This window comes from Muscardinus avellanarius (genome assembly GCF_963383645.1).
Source record: "Muscardinus avellanarius genome assembly, chromosome: 10".
Taxonomy (NCBI): domain Eukaryota; kingdom Metazoa; phylum Chordata; class Mammalia; order Rodentia; family Gliridae; genus Muscardinus; species Muscardinus avellanarius.
In genome coordinates this window covers 96,669,685-96,696,607 of record NC_137796.1, presented here as the reverse complement: position 1 = coordinate 96,696,607, position 26,923 = coordinate 96,669,685, and the positions used below count along the sequence as shown (strand labels likewise).

General features: G+C 38.5%; 1 protein-coding gene across 1 annotated transcript in view; it reads right to left on the bottom strand.

Moving 5' to 3' along the window:
* The window catches only part of DNAH3 (dynein axonemal heavy chain 3), a gene marked incomplete at its 3' end in the record, with an annotated part of 165,802 nt that overhangs the window by 52,989 nt on the left and 85,890 nt on the right, over positions 1-26,923 (bottom strand). Inside the window, exons 37-40 of the mRNA XM_080704314.1 lie at positions 25,017-25,117; positions 24,092-24,197; positions 21,892-22,021; positions 20,070-20,315 (exon numbers count right to left, since the gene is read on the bottom strand). Coding sequence (XP_080560440.1) covers positions 20,070-20,315; positions 21,892-22,021; positions 24,092-24,197; positions 25,017-25,117 — 583 coding nt within the window. The remainder of the gene's footprint in view (positions 1-20,069; positions 20,316-21,891; positions 22,022-24,091; positions 24,198-25,016; positions 25,118-26,923) is intronic.

Below are 26,923 nucleotides of genomic sequence, written 5' to 3'. Positions count from 1 at the left end.
TAATCTAGAAAAAAATATCCGACAGCAGGAATCTGACATTGAAGAAATATGGGCCCATTTTAAGAGATCTAACCTAAGAATAATTGGAATAGAGGAGGGAAAAGAAAGTGAAACCAAAGGGATCAACAATCTCTTCAAGGAAGTAATAGCAGAAAATTTTCCAAATATAGAGCAAGATGTTTATACACAGGTCCAGGAAACTTATAGAACTCCCTTTAGACATGATCGGAGAAGAGGATCCCCATGCCACATAATTGTCAAAATGACCAATGTGGAAGCCAAGCAGAGAATCTTAAAGGCAACAAAAACAAAGGGCCAAGTGCCATTCAGAGGCAAATCAATTAGAATCACTCCAGATTTCCCAAACCAAGTCATGAGAGCCAGAAGGGCTTGGAGTAACATATTCCAAACTCTGAAAGAAAACAACTTCCAGCCAAAAATTTCCTACCCAGCAAAACTTTCTATCAAATTAGATGGAAATATAAGAAGCTTCCATGACAAACAGAAACTGAAGGAATTTATGTCTTCAAAACCAGCACTAGAGAAAATACTCAAAGAGATTAACTACAAAGAAGAAATAGGTAACACACACCAGAACCAGAGAAACAAGATTTTCCATCCAACAGACAACTAAGATTGGTTATCTGTGGAGATTCATTATTTATGTTAGTCTTTTACCTATCTCTAAATTGTATTGTTTGCCTTTATTGTTGTTAATTTTTAGGATTTCTAGTTGGAATATTAATATACCTTCAGATATAGCATTTGGAAATATTTTATCCCATTCTATTAGTAACTTTTAACTCTGTTTACATTGTCCTTGGATATACAATATTTTTTTTATTTTTTAGGGAGTTTGTATACTCTTCTGTTGCCTGTGCCATTGAAATCATATCCAAGAAATCACTGCCAATTTCAATGTTGTGAGGTTTTATGACCCAGATTTTCTTCTAAAAGTTTATAGTATTAAGATTTATATTTAGGTCTTTTATCTATTTTGAGTTAATACTTGTATATGGGATTAGGTAAGGGTCCAATTTTATTCTTTTCCATGTAAGTATTATTTTTCAACAATATTTAGTTAAAAGATTATTATTTCCACCACCAAATGTTCGTGGAAACCTTGTCAAAAATAACTTGATAATATAGGGAAGAATTTAGCTCTAGGCTTGTATTTAACTCCAATGGTTTATATATCTGCCTTTAGAACAGTACTACACTGTTTCAATTATTGTAGCTTTATATGGTTTGAAATCAGAAAATATATATCTTCTAGCTTTGTTCTTTTTCAAGATCGTTTTGGATATCTAGAGTCCATATTCCATATTAGGATAGATTTTTTTCTGAAAAATAAATATTTAAATATATGATAGTTTCACCTAAAAAAATAGAAAAAAAATATCCTCTGGTAAGAAAGAAAGCAAAAAGAAATATTGAAATGTTATCTTTAAGTCATCAAAAGCTCGGTATCAGACAAATGAAACTGTTATGTGAGATTATCATTTTTAATTTTGGATAAATTGCTATAATACTAGATGTCAACCACTAAGCCAAGCATGGGAAGGAGGGATGGGGAGGGAATGGGGTGGGGATCGGGTGGGGGCTGACTGGGCAATGTGTGCATGTATGTCTACAAAAGTTTGTATCCCACTATGATGTATGAATACAGTGCACCAACCAAATAAAATAATTGGAATTGGCAAAAAAAAAAAAAAATCTAACTGCCTGATAGATTCTCTTCAAACCTGAATGTTTAATAATTTAATCATATGATATCTTTTGGTCTATTCTGCATGAGTTGTTCTTGGAACATATATATATATATATATATATATATATATATATATATATTGTACTATATATATATAGTAGTATATATATGTATGTATATATATATATATATATATATATATATATATATATATATATATATATTACTGAGGATTGAACCCAGGGGTATTCTACCTTTGAACCACACCCCCAGCCTTTTTATTACATATGTATATTAGATAGATAGATAGATAGATTTTTGGTACTGGGTATTGAATCCAGGAGTGTTCTACCTCTAATCTTCACCCCCAATGCTATTTTATTTTATTTTGAAGCAGAGTTTCATTAAGTTGCGGAGGTTGGCCTCAAATCTGTGATTTTTCTGTTTCAACCTCCCAAGTATTGGGATTACAGGCATGGGTCACTGTGACCAGCTCACAGAACACTCTTATACAGTTTTTTACTTTAGAAAATTTTCTGCATTTTTATTTTTGCATATATTGTCTGCAAATTTATTGTGTTTTCTACTTAAGAAATGATCATTTTTTGTCTTCACGTCAACCATATTCTTTCTAATTTCTTTGATCTTTTTCCTCCAGAGTATATGTAATTATATCAAACTTTTCTTCTAAACTATTTATTTATTTATATTTATGGTGCTGGAGATTGAGCCCAGGGTTACTCTACCACCGAGCTCCACCATCTACCTTTTAATTTTTTTTTCTTTTGAAACTAGGTCTCCCTGTGTTGCTGGACTGGCCTCAAACCTCAGTCCTCCTGTGTCAGCCTCCCAGAAACTAGAATTACAATCCTGTAGCATCATACCCAGCTCCTCTCAGCCATTTGTCGGAAGCCTAGTCTTGAATATATCATTTGTCAATGATTCTACTTTACTTAGTAGTTAATGGTATTTTTTGGTTCTTAATTTAGTTTTGGTTCTTCAGTCCCTCTTTTATAATTTCATCTACAGACATTTTAGAACTTTATTGAAATGTAATTCACATGGCATATAATTCAGTCACTCCAAGTATACAATTCAGTGCTTTACTAAAGTATGTATATGTGAATATGATAATATCCAGAACTGTGAAATAATTTTCACAATAAGTATTAGATTAGAACCCTTATTTCACCAAAAAGAAACCCCATAATTCTTAGCCGTCAAGCCTTGAATTTCACCTCTCCTACTCCGGCTTCTGCCATCCAGCACTACACTCACTTAATCTACTTTCAGTCCTTACAGATTTACCTATTGCACATTTCATGCAAATGAGATCAGATAATGTGTTCTTTTGTGCATCTGGCTTCTTTTACTTACAACGTTTTTAAGGGTCACCTGTGTTGTAGCACATAGAAAAGATTTCAGTCCTGTGTATGGCTGAATACTATTATGTTGTGTAGACATGCCATGTTCTATTTAACCATTTATCAGTAAAGTGCACATCTGGATTCTATTTAACTTTTGAAGAGCTGCCAAATATTCTTTTCTAAGACTGCATTATAAAATGTGAGGATTTTGATTTCCTACATCCTCATTTTTTTAAATCAATCGATCAATCAATCTATCTATCTATTTATTTTGCGGTCCTGGGGATGGAAACCAGGGTGATTCTATCTCCGAGCTACACCCCCCGCCTTATTTTTTATTCTTTATTTTGAAACGGGGTCTCACAGAGTTGCAAAGGGCCTCCCTAAGTAGCTGAGGCTGTCTGCGAACCGCGATCCTCCAGGTCTCAGCCTCCCGAATGCTGGGATTACAAGTGTGTGCCCCCACGCCCGGCTCGAGTTTTTCATTAAAAAAAATTACATCCATCCTATGTGAAGCAGTATCTTGTGGTGTTTTTTGTTTTGTTTTGCTTTGGTGGTACTGGGGTTCCTGGAAACCCTTCTACCTCCGGGCTACACTCCCAGACACCTTTTTTTTTTTTTTTTGGTGGTACTGGGATTCCTGAAAGCCCTTCTACCTCCGGCTATGCTCCCAGACCTATTTTATACCTTTTTTTAAAAAAATTTGGAAACGGGGTCTCTTAAGCCAGCGCGGCTGGCTTTGAACCTGCGCGATCCTCCTGTCTCTGCCTCCCAAGCATGGGAATTACAAGCGTGCGCCACCACGCCCTGCCCAGACACCTACTTTCTTATATTTTTATTTGAAAACAGGGTCTCTTAAGCCAGCGCGGCTGGCTTCGAACCTGTGTGATCCTCCTGTCTCCGCCTCCCAAGCGCAGAGATTACAAGCGTGTGCCACCATGCCTGGCCTTGTGGTTTTAATCTGCATTTACCTGATAGCAAGAAATGTTGATCATTTTGTCATATGCGTAGTGGCACTTTGTATATCCTTGTCTATTCAGATACTTTTCCCATTTTAAAATGGGATTAATTTTTAGCCGGGTTTGGTGGCGCATGCTTGTAATCCCAGCATTCGGGAGGCTGAGACCGGAAGATCGTGGTTTGCGGACAGCCTCAGTTATTTAGTGAGGCCCTCTGCAACTCAGTGAGACCTGGTTTCAAAATAAAGAATAAAAAAAAAAAAAATAGGGCAGGGGGTGTAACTTGGAGGTTGAATGCCACTGAGTTCCATCCCCAGACCCACAGGAAAAAGAAAATAAAATGGGATTAATTTGTTTTAGTTGAAATATTTCTTTAGGTATTCTATATGAGTCATTTAAAAGGATATATAATTTGTAAAACAAATTTTATCTATTGTGTGGGTTGTCTTCTCATTCAATATTATCTTGAAGCATGAACATTTCTAATTATCAGGATATTCAGTTTTTTCACTTTTTCTTTTGTTAATTATGATTTTAGTATCCTAAGATATCACTTCCTGGCTAGTTCAAGGTCATGCGAATTTGCACCTATGTTTTCTCCTAAGAGTTTTACAGTTTTAGAGGTTCAAATTCATTCCTTTATATGTGTATATTTATTTGTTCTAGCACCACTTGTTGAAGAGATAATATTTTTCCCATTTAATTACCTTGGCACCATTGCCAAGAATCAATTAACCATAAATATGAGGGTGTTTTGACTCTCAATATTAATCGACTTATCTACTTATAAGTATATCAATCTGGATTTTTTTTTTTTTTTTGGTGGTACTGGGGGTGGAACCCAGAGGCTTTCTACCTCTGGGCTGTACTCCCAGACCTATTTTATATTTTACTTGGAAACAGGGTCTCACTAAGTTGCTGAGAGCCTCACTAAGTAGCTGAGGCTGGCTTCGAACCCCGTGCGATCTTCCTGTCTCAGCCTCCTAAGCGCGGGGATTACAAGCGTACGCCACCACGCCTGGCTATCAATCTGTTTAACAAATAGTTTCTGTTTTTAGAATTATATTATCTACTATACATTTTCTTTCTCTCTCATTTGTACAATTGCCATACTATTTTTGCTCTGATATAATCAAGTACATTATTCCTAAATTTACCCATTATCTGGGACGAGCTTATCATACCTACTTTCTTAGTCACAATTCAAGGACTGCTGTGTACCTCTCTTTTCCATATCATAAGGCTACAGGAAAAGAGAGACAGCTGCAATTCCTGGGAAATCTGGGCTCTACATCCTGAAATCTGGTCATTTTCTTGAACCATGAACCCATCTCATTCCTATCCTTGCTAGTGATGTGACCCATTCTTGTAGGATTCAGCTCACATTCCCTCTCCCAGCAAAGAGTTATGGAAAACACAAAGCCTGGTAGTTTTTCTGGGCCTTATAAAAGTCCTCCAGCATTGTACAAGGGCTTCAGCGATTGAGTTTCTCTTAGACCTTTTTTTGCAGCTGCCCAATCACCACTAGAATCTACTTTTCTCCACGTTGGTGATTATCAGTGAGAACTCTCAGAGTTTTGGCAACTCACCTACTTTTCTTTCCATGATAGTATAGCAGGTAAACAAGGTGGCAGGCTCTGGGTTGACAGCTTGCCTCATACCAAAATCTTTTGTTTCTCTTTCTGTCCACCACTTTTATATGTTCATAGAATTAAATGGTAATTCTTTTTTTAATATTACTGGGGAAATTTTAGAATTAAAATTTTTTTGGTAAATTTCACTAGGTATTAAAGAAGGGAGCTTCTGTAATTCTACGTCACTCTGCAGCTTTACCTAGAAGTCAATTCAATATGACACTTTTAGAAAGCAATCTGGCACTATGTTTACAGAGCTAAAATAAAATGTTCTCTATTCTAAGTCTGAAATCCCATTTCTGGGGATTTATCATGAGGAAACAATTCACAATGAGAAAATCGGTATCATGAGTATGAAACACCATCTGTGACAGCAAGAAAATAACATACATGTCCTACATTGAAAGGACAGCAAAAACTATGCCTTATGCTACAGTGGAAAGTTTTTCAGTCACTAACATGATAGTTTCAAAAACTAAGTATTAACATAAAAAACAATTTTAAGAAATAATCACAGGCGAAAATAGAGTAAAAATGGATATATATATACAACTATGGAAACTGTAAAAAGATGAAAAAAGGTTGATAAATAGAGATAGTAATTTTTGGAAACCTAAATACCTATGATAGGATAGTATGAACAATATATTTCTTTCTTGTTTGTTTTTTGCAGTACTGGGGGTGGAAACAGCAGCATTCTACCTCCAAGCTATACCCCCAGCCATATTTTTTTTTCTTTATTTTGAAACAGGGTATCACTAAATTGCAGAGGGCCTCACCAAGTAGCTGAGGCTGGCTGTGAACCGTGATCCTCCCATCTCAGCCTTTCAAGTATTGGGATTAACAAGTGTGCGCTATCATGCTTGGCCTATGAACAATATATATATTTTTTATCATTTTTCTTTTCTTTCCTTTTCTTTCCTTTCCTCTTTTCTTTTCTTTTCTTTTCTTTTTTTTTTTTTTTGGTGGTCCTGAGGTTCTTAAAACCCTTCTACCTCCGGGCTACACTCCCAGACCTATTCTATATTTTTATTTGGAAACAGGGTCTCTTAAGTTAACGAGGCTGGCTTTGAACCTGCGCCATCCTCCTGTCTCTGCCTCCCAAGCGGGGGGGGGGGGGGGGTTGTTACAAGCATGCGCCACCACGCCCGGCTGATCATTTTTCTTTAACAAAATTGTTTTTATAAGAAAAAGGGGACACTAAAGGCATCGATCAGTAAATCATTTTCCCCCTTCCCTTGATGACGTTGAGCTAGAGCTAATTTGTAGAATGATTCAGTAAATGTTTAGTGCAAAGAAAAAACAGTGAGCAAAGTGGATGTAGCAGCTGTTTGACCTAAGCTGAGTACCATTTACATACGTGTAAATGGGCTGCTTTTACATCAAGCTTAGAAAGTCATTATGGAGAATGAATAAGATACGTGTCAAGCATGTATCTTGGCTCTGGGCACACAGGAAGACTCTCGGTGACATTTAGCTCCAGGTTTCTTTGGTTATCACCAGAAATAACTGTTTTCATTTTCTTTGCATTGTGATGGTAACACAAACAGTGGTATAGGTGCAAAGGAAGAAAAGGGAGAAGAGGATAAATCTAAAAAAGTAAATAAGCCAGGTTGAGGGTAGACGCCTATAATCCCAGTCCTGGGGAGTCTGAGACATGATGAACACAGGTTTGAGGACAGCCTCAGCAACTTAGTGAGACCCTGTTTCAGAAAAAGAAAAATAAGGGCTGAGATGTAACTCAAAGGTAGAAGGTCCCTGGGTTTAATCCCCAATACAAAACAAAACAAAACAAAAAGATAAATGACTTTTACTACCTCCAAACATCCCTCAAGTCAACCCTTTTTACCCTCCCTCCAACTGGGGAGTAAGGTAAACTTTTGAGTGGAGACATGACTTTTAAAGGTCACACAATGAATGGGTAAAAGAAAGTGCAGCATTTATGGAGCAAATAAATCCTTGGTTGACAAACATGGATCCATGGCAGACGATGTGAACCAAACCTTGAAAGAATTCCTTAAATACCTGCTTGCTTTCCTTAAAAATACGCCCCAAATGTAGTTTCTTCAACTGTTATTTGAGAGATTAATTTACCCTCTGAGCCAGGCGTGGTGGCGCACGCTTGTAATCCCTGCGCTTGGGAGGCTGAGACAGGAGGATTGCACAGGTTCGAAACCAGCCTCAGCTACTTAGTGAGGCTCTCAGCAACTTAGTGAGACCCTGTTTCCAAATAAATTATAAAATAGGTCTGGGAGTGTAGCCCAGAGGTAGAAAAGCCCCTGGGTTCCACCCCCAGTACCACAATAACAACAACAAAATTACCCTCAGAGCTCCTAGATCCTGAAATTCCCAGAAAACAGTGTCCTATAAAGACAAGGAAGGCTTTCCTGAGCTCTCACATTTAAAATTTTAACCCTGAGCCCTTGTGAAAAGGCTACAAAGACATATTAAGTCTTTAAAGATGGTTATAAGAAAGTGTGATCAAAGCCAGTCACAGAGGCCATGTATTATGTAGTCACATGTACATGAACTCTTTAGAAAAGACAAATATATAGAGAGTAAATTAGTGGTTGCCTGGGGATGAAGTTGAAAAAGTCACGAAGGATCTTATAAGAGTGATGAAAAAAAGCCGGGCTTGGTGGCGCACGCTTGTAATCCCAGCATTCGGGAGGCTGAGACCAGAGGATGGGGGTTTGCGGACAGCCTCAGCTACTTAGTGAGGTTCTCTGCAACTTAGTGATACCCTGTTTCAAAATAAAGAATAAAAAAAAAAGTGATGAAAAATTTTTAAATATAGATTATGGTGATGGCTGTACAACTAGGCAAATTTACTAAAAATTGCTGATTTGCTTTTTTTTTTTTTTTTTTTTGGTGGTACTGGGGGTGGAACCCAGAGGCTTTCTACCTCTGGGCTATACTTCCAGACGTATTTTATGTTTTATTTAGAAAAAGGGTCTCACTAAGTTGCTGAGAGCCTCACTTAGTAGCTGAGGCTTACTTCGAACCTGTGCGATCCTCCTGTCTCAGCCTCCCAAGCGCAGGGATTACAAGTGTGCGCCACCACAACCAGCTGCTGATTTGCATATTTAAGTGGGTAAATTTTATGGTACATAAATTATATTTCTTTTTTTTTTATTGGTGCACTGTATTCATACATCATAGTGGGATACAAACTTTTGTAGACATACATGCACACATCGCCCAGTCAGCCCCCACCCGATCCCCACCCCATTCCCTCCCCATCCCTCCTTCCCATGCTTGGCTTAGTGGTTGACATCTAGTATTATAGCAATTTATCCAAAATTAAAAATGATAATCTCACATAACAGTTTCATTTGTCTGATACCGAGCTTTTGATGACTTAAAGATAACATTTCAATATTTCTTTTTGCTTTCTTTCTTACCAGAGAATATTTTTTTCTATTTTTTTTAGGTGAAACTATCCTATATTTACATATTTATTTTACAGAAAAAAATCTATCCTAATATGGAATATGGACTCTAGATATCCAAAACGATCTTGAAAAAGAACAAAGCTAGAAGATATATATTTTCTGATTTCAAACCATATAAAGCTACAATAATTGAAACAGTGTAGTACTGTTCTAAAGGCAGATATATAAACCATTGGAGTTAAATACAAGCCTAGAGCTAAATTCTTCCCTATATTATCAAGTTATTTTTGACAAGGTTTCCACGAACATTTGGTGGTAGAAATAATAATCTTTTAACTAAATATTGTTGAAAAATAATACTTACATGGAAAAGAATAAAATTGGACCCTTACCTAATCCCATATACAAATATTAACTCAAAATAGATAAAAGACCTAAATATAAATCTTAATACTATAAACTTTTAGAAGAAAATCTGGGTCATAAAACCTCACAATATTGAAATTGGCAGTGATTTCTTAGATATGATTTCAATGGCACAGGCAACAGAAGAGTATACAAACTCCCTAAAAAATAAAAAAATATTGTATATCCAAGGACAATGTAAACAGAGTTAAAAGTTACTAATAGAATGGGATAAAATATTTCCAAATGCTATATCTGAAGGTATATTAATATTCCAACTAGAAATCCTAAAAATTAACAACAATAAAGGCAAACAATACAATTTAGAGATAGGTAAAAGACTAACATAAATAATGAATCTCCACAGATAACCAATCTTAGTTGTCTGTTGGATGGAAAATCTTGTTTCTCTGGTTCTGGTGTGTGTTACCTATTTCTTCTTTGTAGTTAATCTCTTTGAGTATTTTCTCTAGTGCTGGTTTTGAAGACATAAATTCCTTCAGTTTCTGTTTGTCATGGAAGCTTCTTATTTCTCCATCTAATTTGATAGAAAGTTTTGCTGGGTAGGAAATTTTTGGCTGGAAGTTGTTTTCTTTCAGAGTTTGGAATATGTTACTCCAAGCCCTTCTGGCTCTCATGACTTGGTTTGGGAAGTCTGGAGTGATTCTAATTGGCTTGCCTCTGAATGTCACTTGGCCCTTTGTTTTTGTTGCCTTTAAGATTCTCTGCTTGGCTTCCACATTGGTCATTTTGACAATTATGTGGCGTGGAGATCCTCTTCTCCGATCCTGTCTAAAGGGAGTTCTATAAGTTTCCTGGACCTGTGTATCAACCTCTTGCTCTATGTTTGGAAAATTTTCTGCTATTACCTCCTTGAAGAGATTGTTGATCCCTTTGGTTTCACTTTCTTTTCCCTCCTCTATTCCAATTATTCTTAGGTTAGCTCTCTTAAAATGGGCCCATATTTCTTCAATGTCAGATTCCTGCTGTTGGATATTTTTTTCTAGATTAGAAACTATGCGTTCATTTTTGGAATGATCATCTTCTAAGAGCGAGATTCTGTTCTCCATGTGGTCTAATCGGTTGTTTGTGCTTTGAATTGAGGCCTTTACTTCATTAATTGCATCCTTTATCTCTTTTTGGTTCTCTCTGAATTCTTTTCGAAGCACCTCTATTATTTCTACAGTTATTTTCCTGATTTGATCTTCTAGAAATCTCTGATTTTCTGTTTTATCGGGTTCTGATGTTGTGGGGTTGTGGGCATTCATTGCTCCAGTGTTATTCCTCTTTCCCATGATTTCGGAAGTTTTTGCCTTCTCTCGTTCTTCCCTTGGGTCACTATGACTTCGCTTAAGGTGCTTTGGATCTCGAGTCTGTAGTATCTCAGACCCCACTACTCCTTTACTGGGTTGTATCACAGAGTCTCCGACCCAGGGAGTCGATAGAGGCTGCTTTAAACTATGGGGGGTGCCAGGTTGCACGTTCTCCTATGGTGTGATATGTCTGCCACCGCCACTCCCCCACTGGGTCAAGTCCCAGGGAGTACAGTACTGGGATTTCTCCTCTGTGGCCCGCAATTTGACTCACTGTTCTTGAGTACGCAGATGTAGCTGTACTGGACTCGGTGAAGTCACTGCTGCTGCCGCCGGTGGCAATATGGCGCCCCTGCTACGCCCTCAGCCGTGAGGCTGGCGTATTTTTTTCTTCTCTGGTTTTGAGTTCCACTCTGCGTCCCTGCAGCGTGTGCTGAGCTCAGCCACTGGGAGGTTTAGAAGCTCCCTGCACTGAAAGATCCCGCCTGGCTGTTCCGCAGTGGCTCACCTCGGCTTGCTGTAGCCGTCCGGTGAATTCGCCGCTGCGCCCGGCAGTTTGGCGCTGCTGCCGCGTCCTCGGGCGTGAGGCCGGTGTATGTCCTCTGTGGCTCTGAGCTCTGTTCTCAGTCTGCTTTCTCTCTGGAGCCTGGTGATTTTTTTGTTTCTCTGGTGATGGTGTTTTCTGGCTATGAAAGGCGCTGATTTTGTGGTAATGGAGATTGGTTGTTAGCGGGGCTCTTAAGCCCCGCTTTTCTCGGTCGCCGTCTTCCCGGAAGTCCCCCATAAATTATATTTCAAAAAAGCCTTTATATTAAAAAAAATGCAGACTCACCTCTGAAAAGCATATCTTTGAGTCAAAGTGGGCTCTGTCTAGGAGTTTCCTAATTTTCCATTAAAATACTTAGGAAAGCACAAGAGAAAAAGAGGAATGACATTACTATAAACAAAAAGTAAATCTAGGCAGGATCTCTTCTAAGTAGAAAGAAGGCGAGATGAACTGCGAAAGCACTACGGCTTGGACAAGTGTTCCTCAAAGCTCCTGTGTTGAAGGCTGGGTTCTGAACTCAAGGCCTTACTGGTAGGTGGTGGAACGTTCCGGAGGTTGAGCCTAGTGGAAGGAAGTTAGGTCATCGGGGGCACGCCCTTAAAGGGTCTACCTGGACATTAGCCCTTCTCTTCCTCTCTCTTGGCTTCCCTTGCTATGAGATGAGCTCATGTGCTCCCTGCCATGATATTCTGCCTCTCCCCAGGACCAAAAGCAACAGAGCCAACCAACCATGGACAGAAGCCTCCATAACCATGAGCCCCAAACCATAACCCTCCTTTTAAGCTGATGATCTCAGGCATTTGTTATAGTGAAGAAAAATCTGGCTAACACAAAAATCAACCAAGAAATGGGTGAAGAAAGGCAAGAAAGTACACCAGATCAATCCCCAGTAGGAGCCCCAAGATGCAAAGGATGTATGTTACATACTGCACAGAAACTAGACAGCTGTTCATCTGCATGCCAGCTATTATCCTGGGAGGACTTTCTCATTTTACTATTGTCCCCTCTCACTAGGTCATTTTTTTATAGCTTAGAGAACAGCAAAAAGAAAGTGTGGCTCCCTGAATTCAGTGAGGTCTAGCCCTTCCAAGAGCCACAAAGCTCTGTGGAAATTCCCTTTTTCTGAATCTTCACATGTGAAATAAATGAAAAAAGCTGTTTTCAGCAGATGGCATTTGTTGATTACATGTGGTCACTGGATGTTGGCCATCTTGTTGCTCCTTAATCTAGAGCAGAGTTTACAGCATTTGGGTTCATTTTATAAGTGCTTTGTCAATATTATTTACCCCAGTCATGTCCAAAAGCAGTAAGAATTCTGAAAAATTTGAAAGCAGAGAGAACTGGGATCAAGGACAATTCATGCACCATCTCCATAGACATGGAGGATAAGCAGAGTGACCTTGAAGGAAAAGGAAAAGAATAAACAATATGAGACACCTATGAAAAATACTGCGGTGTAAGAGAGGAGTATAATATGGAAATTAGCCTGAAGAGTTTATCTCTGAAACTTGTGTGATTTGGGACTAGAAGCCAGTTTCAGGACACTGATGTCCTCAGTAAGATGTAACAAGACATCATTTCTTATGAATAGGAAAAGAAAGGGAGAAGGAGAAAGCAGGCTGAGAAAAAATGGCAAGAAGAGCTAAAATGGGAGATGGGTGATCTCACAGAGACGATGGTGATGATGATAAAAATAATAAATAAAAAATGTCAATGTTTACTGAACACTTTCCACATACCATACTTTATTCCAAGTATTTTTTCATGCATTAACTCATTTAAAAAAAATTTACAAGGACACCATGAATATTTTCTATCCTTATGGTACACGTTTTAAAATTGTGGAAAATGAGAGGGGTTAAGGAGTTCATCCAAGGTCACCCAATCCTTTCCTTCCATCACCTGTACTTTTAATCATCACCTGTACTTTTACACTAAGACCAGCAAGGAAGCAAAAGATACAAAAACAGAAACTAAAATTATTCAAGGCAGTAAAGAGAGTAAACTAAGCTGTGTATGACTTATGTTAAAATGTGAAGTCCAGAAAGAGCAAAACCATAAAACAAGGAAAAGAACATAAGAGGTATGCAAGCCAGGGAATACATTTTTTTTTCTTGCTGACTAAAAGGATGAATCATCTCCTAGGCAGAATAAATAAAAGGAGACCTACATCTAGACATAGTCCGTCAAAACAAAAACAAAACCCACAATAGAGCATTAAATAAAGAATGTATAAAAATAAGCTGCCACTATATATAAAATTCAGCCTCATTTATAATTAAAAAAAGAAGTTTAAATTAGATTCTATTTTCACATTTCAGATCTGAACAGAAGGACAAAATACATGAGGCAAAATGGTGAGGGCTTTAAGAAGAAACAGATTCAATATTCTAGTTGAACTCGTTGACACCCGTCTATCAGTAATTGACAGAAAACGAGAAAGAATACAGTTAAACTGAACAGCAACATCGCTAATCAACTGAACCAACATGGCATTTATAGATGACTTCATCCGACAAGAGCTGACTACATGTTCTTCTCAAGCTCACATGGAACATTCACTAAGATAAGCCACATCTGTGCCCATAAAACACTTCAATTCACTTAAAAGAATAGGTAGAAAATGGTGTCGGCTCCTAGTAGAATTAAACAAGGAATCCATAAGAGGAAGACATCTAGGAAATCCCCAAGTACTTCAAGATTAAAAGACACACTTCAAAATGACACATGAATCAAAGATGTCTTGAGAGAAATTTTAAAATAGTGTAACTAAAGCCACGCATGGTGGTGCATGCTTGTAATCCTAGTACTTAGGAGGGGGAGACAGGAGGCTTACAGGTTTGAAGCCAGCCTCAAAATCATCTAAGCACCACCTTAGGAAACAAGAAGGAGAAGAGAAAATTAAATCCAAAGCAAGCAGAACAAAAGAAGCAATAAAAAATATATCAAAATAAAGAAATCGACAGCAGGGAATTAGTAGAGAAAATCGACAAAACTAAAAGATGTAGCTTTGAAAGAATTAGTAAAATGTCTAAGCCTCCAGCCAGTGTAACCCAGAAAAAAGGAGAGGACACAGAGTACTAATATCAGGAATAAAAGAGGGGCCTTCACAATTGACTTTGCAGACACTGAAAAGATTAGAAAGGGAGCATCATAAGCAATTCTATGCTCACAAATTTGATAATTTAAATGAAATAGACTAGTTCCTTGAAAGACACACTCCCGTAAAAACATACAAGAAAAAACAGGTAATTTAAATAGGTCTTTATTCATGAAAAAAATTGAATTCATAATTAATCTTTTAAAGAGAAAGCACCAGGCCCAAATGCGTTTCTTGGTGAGTTCTACTAAACATTTAAGAAAGAAATAATTTCAGTTCCCTAGAATCTCTTCCAGAAGAAAGACACCGAGAGAATGCTTTTCATGCTGGTAATCTCAGTGCTTGGGAGGCTGAGGCAGGAGGATCACAGATTTGAAACCAATCTCAGCAATTTAGCAAGACTTTCAGTAATCTAGTTAGACCCTGTATCAAAATAAAAAATACTAGTGCTTGGGAGGCTGAGACAAGAGGAATGCACGTTCAAACTCAGCCTTCACAACTTAGTGAGTCCTTGTTTCCAAATAAAAAAGGTCCAGGAGTATAGCCTGGAAGTAGTAGGCCCCTAGATTCTACCCCTAGTACTGAAATAAAATAAAAATAATAATAAAAATAAGGGGCTGGGATGTAGCTAAGTGGCGAAATGCTTGCCTTGCAAGTACAGTTAAAAAAAGACAAACAAAAAGAACAAAAAATAAACAAGCTAAAAAATAAAGGAATAAATAAAGAGCTGGGGGTGTAGCTTGGAGGTAGAATGCCCACACCTTGGGTTTAATCCTGATACCACAAAAAGCAAAAACAAAACAAAAAAAGGAAGAAGAAGAAAAGAAGAAAGAAAGAAAGGAAGGAAGGAAGGAAGGAAGGAAGGAAGGAAGGAAGGAAGGAAGGAAGAAAGATTACATATACACCAAACCAAAATGTACAAGATCTGGATGAGGAAAACTATAAACCTCGGATCAAAAAAAATCAAAGGTTGGCCGGGTGTGGTGGTGCACACTTGTAATCCCGCGCTTGGGAGGCAGAGACAGAAGGATCGCTCAGGTTTGAAGCCAGCCTCGCTGGCTTAAGAGACCCCGTTTCCAAATAAAAAGTATAAAATAGGTCTGGGAGTGTAGCCCGGAGGTAGAAGGGCTTCCAGGAACCCCAGTACCACACACACACACACACAAAAAAAAAAAAAATGTAGAAATACTCTATGTTATTGACAGGGAGACAAAATTATTAAAATATATCCTCTAGATTTGTTTTACAGAATCAAAATAATACCAATAATAATCTCAGGGAGTTGTTTTGTGGCTATTGACAAGTTGGTTCTGAAGTTTATATGAAAGGCAAAAGACACTCAGAGTAGCCAATACAATATTGAAGAACCACAGTGGTGGAGGACTGATAATACCCTACTCAGCCTTGTTGTGAAGCTGTAGTAATCATGACAGTATAGTACTGATGAAAAAATAGAAAATCAGAGTATGGAACAAAATATTACTTTGAAAAAAGCCATTCAAATATAGTCAGGTGATCTTTGACAAAAGGGGCAAAGACAATTCATTGGGGAAAATAAAATTTTCAACAATTGGTCCTAGAGCAAGTAGACATCTATATACCAAAAAAATCTAGACACCAACTTTGCATCTTCTACAAAATTTAATTCAGAATGGATTATTGACATAAATGTAAAATACAAGACTATTACACTTCTAGAAAATAACAGACAATTTAGCTGACTTTGAGTTTGATGAAAACTTTTTAGATACAACACCAAAAACATGGTCAATGAAATAAAAACATTGATATGTTAGATTTTATTAGAATTAAATATGCTCTGTTAAAAAAAAACACCGATAAGGCTGGGTGTGGCGGTGCACACTTGTAATCTCTGCGCTAGGGAGGCGGAGACAGGAGGATCACGCAGGTTCGAAGCCAGCCGCGCTGGCTTACAAGACCCTGTTTCCAAATAAAAATATATATAAAAAAAATAGGTCTGGGAGCGTAGCTCAGAGGTAGAAGGGTAGGAGGGCTTCCAGGAACCCCAGTACCACAAAAAATAAAAAATAAATAAAAAATAAAAAAAACACCGATAAGAGAAGAAAAGATAACCCAAACTTTGGGAGAAAAAAAATCTATAAAACATATAGCTAATAAAGAACATTTTTCAGTGTATAAAGAACTTTTTAAATTCAACAATAAGAAAAAACCCAATTAAAAAAAAAAAGAAAAAAATCCAAACAAGACACCTCATCAAAGAGCATATACAAAAGGCAAAACATGAAAAGATGACCAACATTATATGTCATTGTGGAATTTCAAATTAAAACAACAATAAAGTGGTAGTGCAATCTATTAGGATGTTCCAAATCCAAAACGTTGGCACCAGATGTTGGCACAGAAATAGTGAGGGCACAAGGAATTAGCAACCAAAAGCTTAACATTTTATTGACCTCTTGACTCAGCAATTTTATTTCTAGGAAGCTAGTTCAAGGAAATAATCATGAATTAAGTAAATATGTAGCCACCAGAATGTAGCTTCTTATAACATTGTTAATGACCACAAAAAAGACAAGACAAAACACAGAGTAATCTCATTTTTGCAAAAATAAATCTATAGAGCTGGGCATGGTGGCACAGGCTTGTGATCCCAGTACTTGGACAGTTGAGACAGAAGAATGGCAGCCGGCCTCAGCTACTTGGTGAGGCCCTGCGCAACTTAGTGAGACCCTGTTTCAAAATAAAGAATGAAAAATATGGCTGGGGGTGTAGCTTGGAGGTAGAACGCCCCTGGGTTCAATCCCTGTTCTTTCTCTCCCTCTCTGTCTCTCTCTGTCTCTCTCTGTCTCTCTCTGTCTCTCTCTCTCTCTCTCTCTCTCTCTCTCTCTCTCTCTGTCTGTCTCTCTCTCTCTCTCTCTCACACACACACACACACACACACACACACAGTAAATAAGTAATAAGTAAGTAAATAAATCTGTAGGTATGTATGTATGTGGGAAATTTAAAGGCTGGCTATCAAAATGTTGACAGTGATTGCTTTTTCATTATATAGTATTTATTGATCTCTTCATTTTTTGTAGAAATATAAATGCACATAAATATGCATCAGGATGACTATTAAAAATACACGGAAAATAACAAGAGTTAGCAAAGATGTGTAGGAATTTGAGTGCTTTTTTTTTTTTTACTATGGTGGGAATGCATATGGTGTAGCTGTTATTGAAGACAGTATTATAGTTCAAAGAAAAACTAAACAGACTTAGCATATGGTCTATCTTGTTCACTTCTGTATATATATCCCCAAAGAAAGCAGAGTCTTAAACAGTTATTTGTACTTTGTTTACCCATGTTCATAGCAACTTTGTTCACAAAAGGCACAAGTGGGTTAACAAGTGTACATTGAATGATGAATGATTAAACAAAATGTAGCATACCCATTTAATGGGATATTACACACACACACACACACACACATATACATATATATATATATATATATATATATATATATATATATATATATAAAATTTTTGTGTGTGTTATTGGTGATTGAACCCAGGGGCATTCTACCTCTGAGCTATACTCTTAACCTTATTTTATTTTTTACTTTGAAATGAAGTCTCACTGTTACTGATGACCTTGCTGAGTTGCTGAGGCTGGCCTCAGACATGCAATCCTACTGTCCCAGCCTCCCAAGTACTAGGATTACAGGTGTGTGCCACCTTGTCCGGCACATTACCCAGATTTAAAAAAGACATTTACTATAATACAACATGGATGAATTCTGAAGACCTTATGCAAAGTGAAATAATCCAGTCACAAAAGAACAAACACTATACAATTCTGCTGATATGAGGTACCTAGGGTTGTCTAATTTATGGTGATAAAAAGTAGAAGAGCTGTTGCCAGGAGGGGGGAGAAAGAACCTTGGGGAATTCTTTTTTAATGGAAATGAAGTTTTAGTTTGTGAAGATTAAAAAAATTCTGGAGCTAGAAACGGTGGTGGTGGTTGCATGACAGTATGAATGTCCTTAATATCATTGAATTAAAAATTATCAAATTTGTACATTTTATTTAGGTATCACAGAAAGTGTGCCAGGTGTGCAGGTGAAAATGTGGGGGCAAGGGGCAGTGGCATCTTCTTGCTCATTCATTGTTTTTATTGTTATGAAAAACTTCAAACATACAGAAACACTGGAAACTTGTACAATGAGTGCTTATATTCCTACCTCTTGGGTTTTACCCTTGGCTTTTGACTTGTTTTATCACATATCTATTTTCCTTCTACCTACACATGAATCCATCTTATCTTTTATAAAATATTTCAAAATAAAACAATCACTAAGCCAAACATGAGAAGGAGGGAGGTGGAGGGAATAGGGTAGGAGTTGGGTAAGGGCTAAAGTGATGTGTGTATGTATGCCTCTAACATCTTGTACTCCATTAAGATATATGACTATCATGCACCAATTAAAAAAAACAAAACATCTCTATACTTTCCCATAAATCTTCAGCATGCATATCATTAACTGTGGTTCAATATTTGCTTATACTTTTTTCTTTTGACATAAAACTTATGCACAATAAAATGTACACATTGTAAGCCTATATTCACTAAGTTCTAGCAAATGCACACATCTTTATAACTCAGAGCTCTTCTACTATATATTACTGTTGTTCCTGGAAGGTCTTTCATGGCTTTTCATAGATTAATTTTTATAATCACAAAACCAAGCTCTTTGGTAAGTATTTATAGCATAGTCATCCTTATAGTATAGAAACAGAAAAACCCCAAAGAAAAAAACCAGAAAAAGTAAAATTTCCAGATAACAAGATTACTATTGATCTTGATTTTTCTATTTCTGTCTCCTTCTTTATATAATTTATTACTTGGATGGTAGAAAAAAAACAGTAAAATCTACTTAAAAGAATCCTCCTCCTCCTCCTCCTCCTCCTCCTCCTCCTCCTCCTCCTCCTCCTCCTCCTCCTCCTCCTTCTTCTTCTTTTGGTGGTACTGGGGTTCCTGGAAACCCTTCTACCTCCGGACTACACTCCCAGACCTATTTTATACTTTTTATTTGGAAACAGGGTCTCTTAAGCCAGCACGGCTGGCTTTGAACCTGCGTGATTCTTCTGTCTCCACCTCCCAAGCGCGGGGATTACAAGCGTGCACCACCACGCCCAGCAAAACATCTTTTTTTTTTTAAATGATGTCACACACATAGAATACCCACTGAAGATATATATTAAAATTGGAAATACTTCAATATATTAATGATAGTTGAAAGAAATATAAATACCATAATCACCTTGAAATGAAGCATACAGGCATAGAAAATAAGACTAGAGTAAGAAAATAAAAGTCACAATATTTCTCATTCTGTTTGGGAACTATGGGTAATGTTTCCAATTAAAAACCCATCCTGAACACTGTCATATTTTTTTAAAATTAAAAAAGCAGTTAAATATTCTATAAGACTCTAATTTCAGGACCATCCATTTCTCTCTTACATACCTCAGCCTGCTCTGAAGAAGTCAGCCAACCCTGAAAACTGCAGAAACTTCTTTAGCTTTTCTAAAGGGTCTTACATGATTCATGTATTCTGGCTCAGTTTGGGACAACTATTATAATGGAAAATATAAACACTGTTACCTCTCTCTGGAAAGATGTTATTTTTGGTAAGTCTGACACTTTTGGGCCTGGGGTGGTTATCATCCATGCCCATGATCAGGTTGCGGAAGAATTGATCAAACTTCTTTCTGCTGTCTCCATTGATGGTGCCAGCCACAGTCCACACCAAAGAAAAGAGAAACAGTCCTTGCAGCCAGAGGAAGATCTGTTGACTTGACAGTCCTTCATATAGGTCAGCTTCCTCCTTTCCTGCATCCCTGATTTCATCTAAAAATTAACAAAAGGCAGCTCAAGATAAGAAGCGTCTTGCCGATGGCTATAAAAGATGTGAACTAATTTGTTTTGCTTATAAAACACCTAGGTTGGACGACTGCTTGTCTGAGTGTCCATTACCTCCCAGATCCTGTATCATACCTTTTTTGTGTGTGTGTGGTAAGATTGCTAATGGCGTTTGAAAGTAGCTTCAGATTTTAAATACCTCAAATTTTGAGCTTTTTGGAAATAAAATAACGTGTAGCAATTCTCCACTTATTTACTATGCTGTATATATATATTTTTTTATCTACAGAAAAACTTTTGGGAAAAGTTTTGGAAAACTGAACTGAGAAAAATGTTCATGTACCAGACATTGTAAAGAAGATTCATCTTAAGTCTGAATATGTGCCATCTTGTAAAGGAAATGGCATCTAATAATAGCTCCCTAAATAGACACATCCTTTGTCATTTTCTGTGATATTTGATTTACATGAAACAGTTATAGAGATATATGACTGCACCTTGGGAAGTACATAAATCACAGAACCATTGTTTGAATGTCTTGAAGTTTCCTAGTTTTAGAGATGAATCTGATTAGCTCTCTTATCATGTATTTATGTGTCTTGTGAATTCATGTCTTTATAACATAAGTTTTCTTAACATGTGAAAATTCCTATATTATTTTTTTCAAAAAAAATTTCCCAAGATATATTCACATGTATCATTTAAATTCAACTCCCTCCAGGATACCCCTGTGAGGCAAAAAGGGGCAGGAATTATTACATACATTGTGTGAGTGAGGAGCCTGAGACTGTGGAAGGATGAGGTAACTTACATAATAACCCTCCAATCAATAGAAGATCAACACAAGATACATGGATATTTTTCATTGTTTATAATTCAAAGGCTTGCTTATTCTTGGCCAAACAGCTGGTATCATTATAACTCAGTGGGGGTGCGGTGGGGGGGTAGAACAGAGAAAGAGGTCAGGCATACCCAACACACATGTGGTTTAAGAATAATGGGTGGGGCTGGACACCATGGTGCATGCCTATAATCCCAGTACTTGGGAAGCTGAGACAAGAGGATGGCAGATTTAAGACAAGCCCCAGCAGTTTACTGAAATTCTCAGCAACCTATGGCGCTGTGTATCAAAAGCAAAAATAAAAAGGGCTAGTGGTGTAGCTCAAAGGTAGAATGAGCCTGAGTTCAAAATACTACTACTACTACTACTACTACTATTACTACTAGAAGGAGGAGGAGGAGGGGAAGAAGAGGAAGAAGAAGAAGAAGAAGAAGAAGAAGAAGAAGAAGAAGAAGAAGAAGAAGAAGAAGAAGAAGAGGAGGAGGAGGAGGAGGAGGAGGAGGAGGAGGAGGAGGAGGAGGAAGAGGAGGAGGAGGAGGAGGAGGAAGAGGAGGACGAGGAGGAGGACGAGGAGGAGGACGAGGATGAGGGGGAGGAGGACGAGGAGGAGGACGAGGAGGAGAAGGACGAGGAGGAGGAGGAGGACGAGGAGGAGGACGAGGAGGAGAAGGACGAGGAGGAGGAGGACGAGGAGGAGGACGAGGAGGAGAAGGCAGCACTTACCAAGCAGAGAGGAGTACAGTCTCATCATTGAGAAGGCGAGGTGAATGGGAGATGTTTGGACCACAAATTTACAATGAAGGCGACAAAATTCCAGGCAGGGCTGGACAAGCCACAAGAACATGTCGTTAACCTGAGAGTAGAAAAGCTATGTGAGATTTATAGACATCATCAAAAAGGAAGCTGAAGGCCCAAAGCTTCCCACTCCCCTCCAGTCCCCCAGAAAGCTGGAGATGATGGTAAGATTGCTGATTTCTTTTTAGTGTAGGCTCAAAATTTAAATACCTCAAATTCTAAACTCTTTTTTATCTTCCTGAGCTAGCAATATGCAGTTCAGTACTCTCTTGTGATTCCGGGTGGCGGCAGCTAGCCACAGCTCCTGACCAGCCACGTGACCACAGGAGAACTGATCATCTGTATTGTGCTGTGTTGTTAAGCTATGATGTTTGGAAGGTTGGGTGGATCCAATACACTTTTAACTTATGATATTTTCAATTTTTGATGAGGTTTTCCAGATACATCCCCACTTTAAGTCAAGGAGCCACCTGTATTCATGCAGTAAACAAATATTTATCGCATATTTACCAATAGCATTATAGTAGTGCTGAGCATAAATGATAGACCAAGCCCCTGATGGTTTACCATCTGGGGGGGGGCAAGGAAGACAAGCAATAAATAACTAAGCAAGCAAGAAAGATAATAAAATACAGATCATGGAAGTGCTAGTAGGAAACGCAAAAATGTTAAGATGGAGAATAACAGGGTGTAAAGGGTGGTCAGAAAAGGCGTTTTGGAGTGGAGACTTCTATGCTGAGACCTGGATGACAAAGGTGAGCCACCCATGAGATGAACTGGAGCAAGTCCTGTACTCTGAGGAATAAAAAGTGCAAAAGCCTTGAGGTGGTTAAACCTGGGGTTTTCTAGGAAGAGAGATGAGGCACATCAGCTGTAGAGATGAGGTTGGAGAGAGAGTGTCTGACAGGTTGTAGCAGCAGGCAGGGTTAGACAGTGGAGTATTGCAGCCCGAATCAAAAGTTAGACTCTGTGCCAAAGACACAGGGGAGTCCCTGAGGTCTTTCTATATGCAGGAAAACTCATCAGCTTTCAGTGTGTTTGAGTGTGTGTGTGTGTGTGTGTGTGTGTGTGTGTGTGTGTGTGTGTGTGTGTACATTGGTCCCTGAATGTGTATTGGACATATACTTATTTATAAATGTAAGTGTTCAGCTGGGCATTGTGGTATCCCAGTACTTGGGAAGCTTGGCTAGGAGGATCACAGGTTTGAAGCCAGTCTCAGTAACTTAGCAAGACCCTTGGCAACGAAGTGAGACCCTGTTTAAAAATAAAAAGATTTAAAAAGGGTTACGGGTATAGCTTGGAGGTAGATGCCTCTGGATTTAATCCTTAGTACCAAAACCCCAAAACAACCCTCCCCCCAAAACTCCATGTGTTCATATATATTTTACATATGTGTTCATGGTGACAGACATGAGGCTGTTCTACAGAATCTCCCAGAGCGTTCCCATGAGGGTTAGAAGCCAACCTTTGGCTTCCTCTATGGGGGAGTTTCCTAAGGCTGCCTATCAATACAGGGAAGAAGAAGAGGCAGCGAAGGCCCAGGCCCTGCCTTTCTCCTTTCCTGGACCAGAGTATGGCTAGAGACCTATAGAACCTGGACTTTCCCACTACTGTTAGAAAGGGAGGAAGGGAACAGTCATTTGCAGCAGTTCTGTTTCAGGTTTCTCACTGTGGGAGATGTGGAGGATGTTAGGAGGTGTAAGGGTAAGTTAAGAGGTGTGGAGGGCAGGGTAGGAGGTGATAAGGATGGGGGGCATCAGCACAGAGGAACATGGCTTTTTCTAACACAGTCCATCTCTACAGCAGCTTCTAGGCATCTTTTTGCTAGCAGGACAGTGGAGGGAGGCTGACTTTGCTCCTCAGCATCAGGATTCCTTGTTGGGAAGCAAAGGAATGACTGAGAAGATAGAAGAGAAAGGACAAATTGTTTGCACCACTCCGTTCCTGTCACATGAAGAAGAAAGTTGAAAAAGTGGCAGGCAGCTAGAAAATAAAATAATGGGACAGGCAGAGAATTCCCTGCCCTTTCTTGCATCCTGGAGCTCTGAAGGTGAAGAAGTGCCTACAGGTCCTCGACATGAGTAGGGTGTGGGGGTGGGGCAGGAGGAAAGGACCCCTGGGCTCTCACCAATTCCCTGTGTTCCTCAGTGAGGCTGGTGGGGAGAGTGTCCATGTATGAATCTTTCAGGGGCTTCCAGCCTAGCTGATGGGGCTCCATATAGATCATCCCACACCTGGGAAGCACAAACAGAGAATCAGTCTAGTGCTCTCTAATTTGTTTTAAATACTGGACGATATTTATTGAGCAGCTACTGGATGTCATGAACTGTTAGGCCTTAATGGACCTTGGCAGTCATCCTCACATAACCATGTGATCTCTTATTCTATTTCTCTGTTTTTCCCCACTTGACGTGACACAGCATCTTGATTCTTCATTTATTTCTGTTTTATACGGTTTTTTTTAGCATTCTATCTATGTTCCTGAAGTGTATATATTTTATACATTATTGTTATTAATTGAGTTGTTTTTATCTATTAAAAGGGGTGCCATGCCATGGGTAATATTTTGAGCTCACCTTTATACATAATACTGCTAATATGTTATCCTTAATATACTTACTAAGATTTATCCATATAGTTGCAGGTCAGAGCAGCTCATTTTTTATGCATTATATGTACATATATATTATAATTTCTGATTATATTACATCTCATTAATTCACTCCTGTTTATGGGCATTTAGTCTCGATACTATGAGTATCCTTTACGGGTCTCCTATTATTCACAGGTAAAGGTCTCCCTGGGGCATGTATTTAGGAGCAGAATTGCTGGGTCGTGGGCAAATGAAGAAAATGCCAAGCTCTTTTCCAAACTACGTATTCACTTTTAGACTCTCACTAGCAGTGTGGATGGACTGCTGACTTTATGACGAGTCTAAGTAAACAATAAACAATGTGGGTGGTCTTCTAGGGCTTCAGCATGTGGAATCTTAGAGCTTTCCTCTGCTTAGGGTTGGTCACCTTCGCTCAAGAAGCCGGTGCAAGCTGACTTACCTGCTCACAGTGGCGGGGGAAGCCTGCTCAAGGTCAGCTGGCTCAAAGATCAGGCTCATCTTGGAGCTCATCTGGATAATCTCTCCACTCATTAGACACAGCTGAAAGGGTAACGCAGAGGGGTGGAGAGCAAGCAGGCAGAGAGGTTAAATTCCATCTGCAAGTAAAAGCTCTCCATGGAGACAGAGCTGTTTTGAATGAGTGCATTCTGTAAATATTTTGTGAGCATCTACTATGTGCCAGGCACCGTTCTAAGTACACAGGATAAACCAGATGAAAAGCCCTGTGCTTTGGGGTTTACATTCTGCTGGAGAAAGTAGATAATAAGTAAAATATATAGTATATAAAGTAAAAAGCACTCAAGAAAAATAAAATATTGTGTTGGAAAATGCTTTGTCATGGTTGAATGAGTTGTAATTTCAGATAGGTAAGACAGGAAATCACTGAATTGCAACCTTAGATGAAGAATTGAGAGATTATCAGGCCATATGACATGACATTTCTTAGCCCTATCCTCTGTTTTTTTTGTTTTGTTTTTTGTTTTTTGGTGGTACTGGGGTTCCTGGAAGCCCTTCTACCTATGGGCTACACTCCCAGACCTATTTTTATATTTTTATTTGGAAACAGGGTCTCTTAAGCCAGCGAGCCTGGCTTCGAACCTGTGTGATCCTCCTGTCTCTGCCTCCCAAGTGCGGGGATTACAAGCGTGCACCACCACGCCTGGCTATCCTCTGTTTTTAACATGGGACATAACTTCATATCCTTATCCTGTACTATTTGCTTAAGTCTCTCACCAAAAAACTGGATATTTCAGCCAGTCATGGTGGCGCATGCTTGTAATCCCAGCATTCTGGAGGCTGAGGCCAGAGGATAATGGTTTGCGGCCAGCCTCAGCTACTTAGTGAGGCTCTTTGCAACTCAGTGAGACCCTGTTTCAAAAATAAAAAGATTAAAAAATAGGGAGAGGTACAATACCCCTGGGTTTCATCCCCAGTACTACATAAAAACAAAAACAAAACAAAAAATCTGGATTTTTGAACCTCTTCCCCTTTGGGGGACGAGTACCTGGCTGGAGTGACAAGAATCTCCCCTTAAATCCCTTTTGGAGTAGAATTAAAGACGACTGGAAGTCCCAGCATTTAGGAGATACATGCCTATAGAAAGTAATACCAACACACAGGTGAGCCTTAAAGAGGGCATCACTTGCCATTTGCCAAGATGGGCTCAAGTGAGACATTTAAGTACAAAGCCTGAGCCCTGGTCTTTCAGGGAAGAAGAGGAAATACCACAGATCTCGGCTGTACATCCTCATTTGTGGTTAAAAAGTCCCCTGTCCCCTGCAGGGAAAACTCACCAAATGCTGTATGCATGTTTGACAGTAGTTCATCACTATGAACTACCTTATGATATGACACTATAATACACCAATAAGAATATATAAAAAGTCCCCATACCCAGAGCTGAGAAGAAGCATTAGGGAATTCCCTGATTATGACTCACTTTATACCTCTATTCTCTAGACCAACTGGTACATTAGTTTATATAGTATAGTTCACATCATGTAATAAAGTTTCTATTTTTATATGTTATATAATCAAAATTATGCACATGCTAGAATTAGCGTATGTGTATAATTTGGGTAATTAGGGCTCCCATTGTTGAGCATGACTCACTTTTGGCCCTGTGACATTTAAACAGTTTGAAAGTATATTTTTATTTGATAATGACATATATTCAGTTTAGGGACTCTCCTTTGAAATAGTGATACATTTTATTGGGTTTCATTATTTTATTTTATTTTGCGTGTCTGGGGATGGAACCCAGGGGCATTCAACCTCTGAGCTACACTCCCTACCCTATTTTTTATTCTTTATTTTGAAACAGGGTCTCACTGAGTTGCAGAGGAC